An 11,158-nucleotide genomic window follows, 5' to 3' on the forward strand; every position below is an offset into this window, starting at 1 on the left:
AATGTTTTAACATTGCAAAGACTGAACTACAACGTAAAGAAAAACACGTATATATTGAAGTTAGGACTGTCGCCCAGTTTCTAATTTTTGATCGGTTAATTTTATTGGCATTAGTTGATTTAAATGGTAGTCACCCTTGCACGTTTTAATAAACTTAACGATCTTATAGTGGTGAATTGCTAGAAATATCACCAATATTTAAAAAAGCCATCTTATTTTTTTGAAACTTGAAAGCGGGTTACCTAAAACAGAAAAACTTTCGGTAAACTTAACATTAAAAATAGAATCATTAACAGGTAAACATGACTCGATAACTCACTACACATGGACACTATGTGATTTGTAAAAAAAAGAAATGTAAATATAAGTTGGTCTTGTTTTTTTGTACATTAAAGTATATTTTTAAATTATTATGGTGACGTCGATGTTACAATGGTTTTAGATAGCTTACGTGCTAAGGATGTTACAAAATCTATCGAATGCAGATTCCAATGCATTGTTTTATCAACTGTACTGTTTAGAGATCGGTGCTATAAACGGGGAAAGCAAATGAAGCATTGAACTTGTGTGGTGCAGCAATTTTGTCTGGTATAATTTTACATACCACTGTTCTCATCTGGTTCCTCAAAATAACTCAACGTGGCTTTGCCTCGTTCCATTGTTTAGAGATGCAGTTTTATTAAATATAATGTCTGAAAAAAATGCTTTCTTACCCTGTGTGGACTGAATACCATATCGTACCACGCTCACTACGGCATGAACACAGAGTGCACCAATGAAGGGCCGGTTCAACCAAGAATAAAACCCACCCCAATGTCAATCTTTCTGTTGCACCAATTAGAAAAACTATTTGAAGGCAATGCCAAATTCCTCCACTCGGTCAGATACTCGACCAACTCACTGTATGATGATAAATTAAAATTTAAAAATGTGTTTGAAGTTTGTCATGGGACTGGTTATACGTCTAGCATATTATTCAACATTTAACCACTTCAGAGTTTATACGTTTTTAACCCTTTGCGGGCCTATGTCGGACCAGGTCCGACATTACAATTTTCCCTTTCTGGTCCGATTTCGGACCCTGTTCGACATCATCAAAAAGACATCAAGCACAGGTCTATAGTCGTTTTTTTCTCCGGGAAAAAAAAGCGTAGAAAACTCTTCAATGGCCGAGGTGAGACAGATAGGAGCCGAGAAAAAAAAAGGGGTGAATCTGAGCAATACAGACCCTGTACCACGGACATAAGCAAAGAGAGCTGCTTCCACATCCAGTGCTCACACAAACACGTGCAGAGCTTTGAGATGTTATAGTAATAAAATGAGTTGGATCGCATTATTGAGGAAGATTGGTGATAAAACGAGTGATCAGGAGATGATTTATCAGTGTGCGCAACTATGAAGAGGTATGTGATAAATACAGCAAACAAGGGGTGGGGCGGGGCTGGAGATGCAGTACTGAGTGTCCTGTTGAAATGCAGTGCCTTTTAAACCTGTTTTACGTATGAAAATACTTTTAAACAGCGCGTGTAAAATAAACAGCGCTTATGAAAATAAATTGGAAACAACATGTCTGACACGCGCTGAATAAATGGACTGCTAAGGGTTAAACGTTTCAAATTCCCATCCCTACCCTTTGTGTCCCTCTCCTATCCCCTCCTCTTGTCTTTGTTTCACAGGGCCACCAGATGTACCAGTACACAGTGTCTGCGGTGAGCCAGGGGAAATACCAACGAGCCAAAGGTAAAGTATCGATGCAATGAGCCAGCGTCACCATCTCTGTTGTGTGGCCCTAGCTCGGTATTGGTGCCATAGACACCAATATTAACGTCTCTGCTGGCCCCTACTGGCTCTAGTGCTAGTTCCTTATTTCTGTAATGGGTTTAATTTCTGTGTTTTTGATCGTGCTAGTTCAGTACCAGTGTAATAGACTGCAGTGTTCTCTCGGCTCTGTAATAACTCCTGTATTATTGTAATGGACTCATTTCTGTGTTCAGTAGTGCTTATTCAGTACTACTGGAATGTTAATGCCTCTGAGGTAGCATAATGTGTAATAGTCTCCTGGACCAGTGTAATGCATTGCCATGTTAATGCCTCTCTCCTTCCCCCCTGCAGGCTCTGTGGGTCCTCAGCGCTCGGATCAGCACCACACAGCCTCTGCCCCACCCATGATGCAGGCAGCCACAGCAGCAGGGCCCCCTCTGGTGGCGGCTTCTCCCTACCCCTCCTCCTATATCCAGTACCCCCAGCAATACCCTGGACAGCAGGCAGTGATGCAGGCCATCCAGCACTACCAGTCTCAGGTGAAATGCACAGTGAGCTGTACTCTATACTGACACAATGCACCCTGCAACCACTACAGTGCACTGTACCATATACTGAATGCATTGTACACGCACACAGCACTGTCCCTAAAACCACTGCAGCAGACCCGGCAGTGACTAGAGCCGTCTCACACTTGCACACTGGAGTTTGAAGCCTGGTTTAGCACTCCTTTTAAAGGGGGGGGCAGTGATCCTGTTAATAAAGCTAGTAAGAGGTAAGAGAATGGATTTAAGAAGGGTCGTAGCTCTCATTTAAATGTGATGCCAGTGTTAAAGATTCTCCTGTATTTTAAAGCCCAGGCTTGGCACTCCTTTTGACTCCTTGTTCTTCCTCCCTGTTTTTAGCCGATGTACCCCATGCTCCAGGGAGGCAACCCCCGCATGATGACGTCAGGAGGGCACCCCCAAACCCTTGTTTCCTCTAGCACCCCACAGTACCCCTCTGCAGACCAGGGACCCCCACAGGCCATGTACGGTAAGGGAACAGCAAGGGGAGCGCTTGGCTTTCTCCGGCACAGTTGCAACCCCAGTCTTATGTTCATGTTTTTTTATTAATTTTGTTGTAATTTTTATTGATTTGTAAAGCTCTTCTGAGATGAATAAAAGGTGCTATATAAATAAATGAGCTTGCATTTTAACAAACCTCTCTCTGGCCTGGAACTCCATTCATTTGCATTGTCGTCTTTTCCACAGCCACCGTCCCCCAGCCCTACCCTCACCACAGCACTCCCCTGCACCCCCACCAGCCCCAGCCAGCCACCACCCCCACTGGGAACCAGCAAGGAAGCCAGCACCCGGCACCCAGCCCAGTGCAGGTGAGAGGGAGGGGCATGAGCAGCACTGACCCAGTCCTTATTACTGCAGCCTTCGTATTGCCTCTAAGCTGTGCATCTCCTATGTCTTTGTGCCTGTGCTGTGTGTATGTGTGTGTGTGTCTGCATCATATCTGTCTTTGTGTTAATAGATGTGTATGGTATTTGTCTACTGCTGCACTGTGTGTAATATTTTGTCTGTCTGCTTTGTGCATCGTATGTGATTTATATAAAATAAATACCTGTGTGTGTGTGTGTGTGTGTGTGTACTGTCTCTGTCTGTATGTGTGTGTCGCACTCACAAATAGTTATCTGTGTCTTTGCAGCACCAGCCTGGTCTGGGTTCAGGGCAGCCCCCTCAGCAGGGCCTGTATCATACGGGGGCCCTGACCCCCACACCCCCCTCCATCACCCCTGGACCAAACTCCCAGTCCCCCCAGAGCGGCTACAGCCAGCAGCAGGTCTACGCCATTCACACACAGCTGCAGCACGGCTACCCTGGCTTGGGGCAACTAGCGCAGGTAACCACACCCCCTACTCCCGCCCTGGAGCAGCTAGCCTGGGTTCACTGTTTGGGCTTGACTTGGTTTCTTTGAGTTTTGACTAACACTGATGAAGGCTGCTTGACTCTGTTTCTTCCAGCTTGATCCTTTTCTCCCTGTTGCTGCCTGTGTTGCTCTCCCTGTGTCTGACGGGTCTCGTTTTGTTCCAGGCTCATGTTCAGGGTGCTCTCTCTCAGGGTCACCCTCACCCTCACCCCACCGGCTCCCACGGGCACCCCCAGGTCATGCTGATCCATGCTCCCCCCCAGCAAGGGCATGGGGCCCCCCCCAATCACCCCGGGCAGGGGGGGCAACAGAGTGGCACGCACTACACCTACATGCACCAGGGTAAGAACCAACTCCTGATAATACAGCACTGAGCAGCTTTTTAATTCTCATTCCCTTTTAATCAATTCCAGCACATCAATGATTGAAATTACAATTGGCAGTACTGTTAATTAGCTTCCAGTGGCAACAAATTACTTTTGTCAGTTAATTAAATTTGCTTCAAATGAAAGCAGTTGAACAATCAGCAGGCTGAAACATTGGGTTTTAAATCTAAATTGAAAACCTTTTTTTTTTTTTTTTTTTTTAAATGTGCTTTTAAATAATTGGTTATAACTGGAGTGTATTGTATACATGAGCTGTTTTATTTTGTTTAACTTTGTACAGTGCTCTGGGATGCCTTGAAATGAAGTGTGCTGTATAAGGTTGTGTTATATTGATCTGTGTTGCTTGTTTTCTTGTTTCTCTCAGTTCCAGTGCAGCCTGTCCCCACACAGCAGCTGTCCTTCCATCCTCCTGGGAACTGAGGGTGAAGAGATAAGGGGGGGGTGATAGGTGTGGACTGACGAGAATGCGCTAGAGTAACACCCCCCCACACACAGCCAGCCTACCCAGAGACCTGCACCCAGACTGCTTAAGGAACAGGGACCCTCCCTGCTGAGGAAGGGAAAAACAGACTGTGCTGCCCTTGCAAAACTTCAAAGCAGTTTGAGATGACTTATTTTACTTATTTATAAACTTCAGACTCTTCCCCCCTCCTCCCCCTCCCCTCCATCCTTCTCTTGAACTTCCCTGTTTCGATCACCCCCTTCCCTTTCTCTCCTCATCCTCTTGAGTGAAGTTCTGGTCTGCAGACACCCAGGCGGATGGGAAAGACAAACCTGAAAAAAGGACTCGACAGAAATACAAAACTGACTTCTTTTACTTTGTTAAAATAATAAACAAAAAATACAAAAAAGGACAAAAAAAATAAATAAAGTTTTAAACTTACTAAACTAAAACCAAACAAACAGAACTGCCTTTTCATTCAGTGTGTGTTTGTTGAAGGACACAGGGTGGGAGGAGGTGTTGGAGATGCTGCTTCACACAGAGGGGATGAAATGGGCTACCAAGGACTACCTAGCTACGTTGTTGATACAGAGATCCTTTAACACTTGACAAAGATCAATCAGCTGCTAGGAACTGGACGAGCACAGATTGGGCTGAACAGCTTCTTCTCTCTATCGGGGAATTTTCTTTTCTAACCCTAGAATTATTCTACAGTCCCTTTCACACTGTCACTCCTACCAGTGTTCTGGCTACTTGGGTCACAGTCCCATGTAGTGTGAAACCACATACCTGGGTCGTACCCGGGTCCCAGCGACCCACCTCAGGATGTGGGTCGACACACTTTGACCTGGGTTGAGCAAGACAAAATGCGTGATGTCCGTTTGTGAACCGATGCAGTAACAAACGGCCATGCCTGTGTGAAGATTTCACTTTCGAAAGGAACATTTCTGTTTAGCCCTATTTTTGTTGATTGAGACACCGCGCGCGCGTGCGCATGTGAAATTAGGCAGTACAGATCATTAACCCATGCAGAGATGGAAGTGATTCTTTTTATTTATTTAAGAACACAATTTTGGACATAAATAGTACCAGGTTTTCAGATATTAAAATCCCAATGTCTCAGCGTTCACTGTATTTTATATTTTCCATTTCCAGGATTGTATAATTCTGGGTATTTAACCACTTCAACAATGATGTCTCCATAATTTATCTGCTCTGCTATCCGTCAGAGGATGGGGGAGATGTGCTGATGCTGCTTGCTTCTGTGTTCTCATTGGTTGAGACAGCGCAGCAACCAAAAAAAAAGCAGCTTGGAGCTGCAGAGCAGATTTAATCTGTGATCTGAGTGAGGTCATCAATTCTCCTGAGTCGCTCGGTTACTTAACGCACCCACTTTCTCATAATTATGACTTTGTCTCGTCATTGATTTTTATCTCGTAATTATGACTTGCTTTCTCACAGCCTACGTCTCCTACTGGCTTTCTGTAGCATAAAAATATGTTGTATGTGTGCAGTCTGTTACACTATTCAAGAAGCCAGGCAACTGATAACATTTGTGTTTGTTTGATTCTATTTTGTTCCACATCCCCAATTGGAAATATTATATACTCTGTTGCCCTACAGAAAAGTGCATCTGACCTCAGTCAGTATCTTTTATAGAAGACTGACAGATGCCGAGTCTGTCCCCTGGATGGCACCCTTTGCATGAAAGTGAAGACCTGCTGTAACCTGTAAAGTACAGGTACGGCGTGACTGGGGGTTGTTTGTGATTCGAAATCAAGACTTAAGAAGATGGCACAGCTGTTATAGTGCCTATATTCAGTCTGTTGCTATGCATAACTTGCATTGGTGTTAGATTTAGAAATGTCTGACGGGGGTGAAATATTCTGGGTTTAGTGTTGGGTCATTTTCTCCTCCCCTCTTGTGCTGCAGTCAAAGAATTGGAAGTGCTTCGATATCCTCCAATGTAGATTACTATGGAGGACCATTTGTGCCAAAACTATTTATCAATTAGTCAATTTGTGCAGAAATACGCCAGTTTAATTAGGCAATTCATAAAGGTGTCCATCAATTCATGAGTTAATTTGTCAGTTCTTCCATGAATTCAAATTAATTTGGCAATTCATCCATATGAAAGGCCTGACAGGCTTCTGGGTGACTCGATTGCTCCACAATTGACCTACAAATTAGTGAATTGAAAGATGAATTGCCAACTGTCAATCTAGCACCATGCCAAAAAGGTGTAACCGTTTCTAGCCAATTGGAGCAGGTACTAAAATTGCAACCAATGGTAATGCAGTCTCAAGCAAATCTTATTCAGCCAATAACCTTGCATCTTACTAGAAAAGGTGTTTCAATCACCTCAGCCACTACAGTAGCAGAAAAAGAAAACAAACACTTTGATGCCTACCGAAACTCTAAAATAAGAAAACAGATTATACTTAGTGATAACATACATGGAAATGTCTTGATGAGTATTATTTTATTATTATTCATACAGCAGAAGTATTTACCCAAGATTACTTTTATATACAGTAAGTTACAAATAAAATAAATAAACCAAATATGGTAGAATTACAATAAATGTATTTTTAAAAAAGCAATATTCTAATAGAAGTTTGCAGAATGCATCAGTCCAGTGGGGTGGCAAGATATAGCTTGTGATGCAGTGCTGGATCTAGGCTGTTGGGAATCAGTGTGCAGAGTGAGATCAGAGGGGTACGTACATCAGTACAAATTGAGATCAGAGGGGTAGATCAGAGGGGTAGATCATTGTGCAGAGTGAGATCAGAGGGGTAGATCAGTGTGCAGAGTGAGATCAGAGGGGTAGATCAGTGTGCAGAGTGAGATCAGAGGGGTAGATCAGTGTGCAGAGTGAGATCAGAGGGGTAGATCAGGGTAGTCATCAGTGTGGGTCTCCGCCCACTAGTCAACAGGGCGTCGGTCAACTCATAGTCAGAGTGAAGATTTCAGCAGTGTGCAGAGTGAGATCAGAGGGGTAGATCAGTGTGCAGAGTGAGATCAGAGGGGTAGATCAGTGTGCAGAGTGAGATCAGAGGGGTAGATCAGTGTGCAGAGTGAGATCAGAGGGGTAGATCAGTGTGCAGAGTGAGATCAAAGGGGTAGATCAGTGTGCAGAGTGAGATCAGAGGGGTAGATCAGTGTGTGGTGAGATCAGAGGGGTAGATCAGTGTGCAGAGTGAGATCAGAGGGGTAGATCAGTGTGCAGAGTGAGATCAGAGGGGTAGATCAGTGTGCAGAGTGAGATCAGAGGGGTAGATCAGTGTGTGGTGAGATCAGAGGGGTAGATCAGTGTGCAGAGTGAGACCAGAGGGGGAGATAATTATGCACAGTGAGATCAGAGGGGGAGATTAATGTGCACAGTGAGATCAGAGGGTTACATCAGTTTGTAGAGTTAGATCAGTGGGGTAGATCAGGGTATACAGTGAGATCAGAGGGGTAGATAAGTGTGCAGAGTGAGATCAGAGGGGTAGATCAATGTATACAGTGAGATCAGAGGGGGAGATTAATGTGCACAGTGAGATCAGAGGGTTACATCAGTGTATACAGTTAGTTCAGAGGGGTAGATCAGTGCCCGCTGTTGTCTGGATGACACTTGTTGCATGAAAGTGAAGAGCTGCTGTAACCTGGAACCTGTAACCTGTAAGGTACAGGTATGGCGTGGCTGTGGGCTGTTTGTGATTCTAAATCAGACTTAATCTGATGACACAGCTTTGTTATAATGCCTACAGACCAAAAAGCCTGACTTCTATTATATGTAAACTATAATAAGATCCAAAATGGAAAATTAGCCAGGTGCCACGGTGTTTAGGATAAAGGTCATGTAAAATGATACTGACAGCATGTCGAAGTCTTGACCCACATGTGTACCGTTAAATGACATTTAATAGAGAAAAGTGTAAGGTACTGCACGCAGGAAATAAAAATGTACATTATAAATATCATATGGGAGATACTGAAATTGGAGAAGGAATCTATGAAAAAGACCTAGGAGTTTATGTTGACTCAGAAATGTCTTCATCTAGATAATGTGGGGAAGCTACAAAAAAGGCTAACAAGATGCTCGGATACATTGTGAAAAGTGTTGACTTTAAATCAAGGGAAGTAATGTTAAAACTGTACAATGCATTAGTAAGACCTCATCTTGAATATTGTGTGCAGTTCTGGTCACCTTGCTATAAAAAAGATATTGCTGCTCTAGAAAGAGTGCAAAGAAGAGCTACCACAACTATTCCGGGCTTAAAAGGCATGTCATATGCAGACAGGCTAAAAGAACTGAATCTGTTCAGTCCTGAACAAAGAAGACTACATGGCGACCTAACAGGAAAAGTGTTGAATTTAAATCAAGGGAAGTAATGTTAAAACTGTACAATGCATTAGTAAGACCTCATGTTGAATATTGTGTGCAGTTCTGGTCACCCCCCCCCCACCTACCAAAATGACAAAGACCAGTGGAACGATGTTTTTCCTATAAGGACGAGATTCTTTCACCACGTTTCTCGTGACAGATTTGCTTGTTTTCGGTGGTAATAAGGTCTTGGGGACATTGTATCGTAAGATTCTTATATATATATGCATAATGAATTATATAAATATATTGAATCCACGACGGTTGTTCCACGATAGGAGCCGAGAGGATACGATTGACGCGTGGTCGTGGGGGACATCAGACAGGGCCCGCGGACGCCCGAACAGACATTCCGACAGGTTCGACGCAACAGGAGTCTTTTCTGGCCCGCCGACATCGAGCGACCCGACGCGACGTACCACCTTTGTGCGTTGCCCATTTCTCGCCGCCGACTGCGTGGTAGAGAAACCTTCCGTTTGCACACAGAAAGCGGCGGGCGGCATGAACACTAGGGGACTCTTTGGAGCACGTCCGTAGGTCTTTTTTAGTTTTTATGATGGCCAAAAAAAAAAAAAAACAAAAAAAAAAAATAAAGCACACTTCGGAGTCACTCGGGTTAACCCGTGAAAGGTAACAGGTTTTATTTTGCCGCGGTTTTGAGTTGGCTTGAAACTAAATAATAATTGGGCATTTCAAATTGGGAGAAAAATAACAAAAATAATTGGCCAAAAAACAAAAATAAGGTGCATGTAGGGGGAGCACACCGCTTCCTCTTTCCTGGCAGCCCCCAATTGGACTTGACCAGGGGCCTGCCATTCCACCTGCAAACCCTAGGCCCCCTCCTGATCTTTCAGCGACCTCAAAGGGTCAGATAGCAGCCTACATGGTTAAAGGGTTGCACAACTAACTGATAGATTAGGATTCAGGATTCACCTGTTTAGTTAATAAATAGCTGTTATGCTTTTAAGGACTGTCGTGGGATTCAGGACCAGGCCCTAGCCAGGTGGTTTGTGTTTCTGGCTGAAAGGCTGTAGAGAGAGACGGCTAAGAGAGTGTATGAAAAACACAATAAGATGAAGTTAACAGTTACGTCAGACTCCTGTGTTTTCATTATATCACAGGGCTGGTTCTTTATCTTCTCTGTGCTTTACTACACTGTACTAAGCTAACCAGTATCGCCATTAGCACACCAGTAAGGAATTAAACTAACAAACCACCCACTAAAAACAGGCCTCCCTGTATAAAGGCCACCTCGATATTAGGACCACAGGTTCTTTTTATTGCAAGGGGAAGAGAAGAGAAGAGAGGGGCAGGGAGTCGGGGAATTGGAGGAGAGGAGAAAGAGGACTGGAAATAAGGAGAGAGAGGAGAGACACTCCTTCTCTCTCTTGCTGTTCTGCTTGACTTTAATTTCAATAGCCTCTCTGATCAGTCTCCTTCTTGCTCGGTCATCCAGTTTGGAGGGACAGCCTGATCTAGGCAGGGTCTTGGTGGTGCCATATACCTTCCACTTCTTAATAATCATCTTGACTGTGCTCCAAGGGATATTCAAAGCCTTTGATATTTTTTTTATACCCATTCCCCTGATCTGTGCCTTTCAACAACTTTATCCCTGTTCTTTTGAAAGCTCCTTGGTGCTCATGGTTAAGTCTTTGCTTTGAAATGCACTACCAAGCAGAGGGAACCTACAGGAACTGCTGAATTTATCCTGAAATCATGTGAATCATTATAATTTAACACAGGCGGCAGCCACTTAACTTGGTGTGTGATTTTGAAGGCGATTGGTTACACCTGAGCAAATTTAGGATTGCTATTACAAGGGGGGTGGACACTTACCTAACCAAGCTATTTCAGTTTTTATTTTTAACTAATTTTCTACAAATTTCTAGAATATTTTTTTCACTTGAAAGTTGTGGGGTAGGATGTGTAGATAAATGAAAAATAAACTATTTTAATGCATTTTAATTCCAGGCTATAAGGCAATAAAAGGTGAACATTTTGAAAGGGGGTGTAGACTTTCTACAGGCACTGTGTGTGTGTGTGTGTGTGTGTGTGTGTGTGTGTGTGTGTGTGTGTGTGTGTGTGTGTATATATATAATATATATATATATATTATCTAATATCTATATCTATCGAACCATTGTCACAACAAGGACTGTTAGTTCTTTGGAAAAAATGCTTTATTGTGGACCGTAAAGACGGAGGAAAGGAACAAATTGAGACTAGAAAAAAATGTAAAGTTTGAACGGAAATTTTTTCCGCGGCATTTTTTTCCTTTCA

The 11,158-nt window shown here is 43.4% G+C and overlaps 1 protein-coding gene across 2 annotated transcripts in view; it reads left to right on the forward strand.

Moving 5' to 3' along the window:
• Window positions 1–4,925, forward strand: part of LOC121307344 (ataxin-2-like protein) — a 28,948-nt gene extending 24,023 nt beyond the window's left edge. For both annotated transcript variants that reach the window (XM_041239521.1, XM_041239522.1), the window contains exons 17-23: window positions 1,677–1,740; window positions 2,113–2,300; window positions 2,667–2,796; window positions 3,015–3,136; window positions 3,460–3,654; window positions 3,846–4,023; window positions 4,432–4,925. In XM_041239521.1, the coding sequence (XP_041095455.1) occupies window positions 1,677–1,740; window positions 2,113–2,300; window positions 2,667–2,796; window positions 3,015–3,136; window positions 3,460–3,654; window positions 3,846–4,023; window positions 4,432–4,487 (933 nt within the window). In that variant the 3' untranslated portion in view covers window positions 4,488–4,925. The remainder of the gene's footprint in view (window positions 1–1,676; window positions 1,741–2,112; window positions 2,301–2,666; window positions 2,797–3,014; window positions 3,137–3,459; window positions 3,655–3,845; window positions 4,024–4,431) is intronic.
• The last annotated feature ends 6,233 nt before the right edge of the window (window positions 4,926–11,158 follow it).

Source organism: Polyodon spathula, chromosome 55, assembly GCF_017654505.1.
Source record: "Polyodon spathula isolate WHYD16114869_AA chromosome 55, ASM1765450v1, whole genome shotgun sequence".
Taxonomy (NCBI): domain Eukaryota; kingdom Metazoa; phylum Chordata; class Actinopteri; order Acipenseriformes; family Polyodontidae; genus Polyodon; species Polyodon spathula.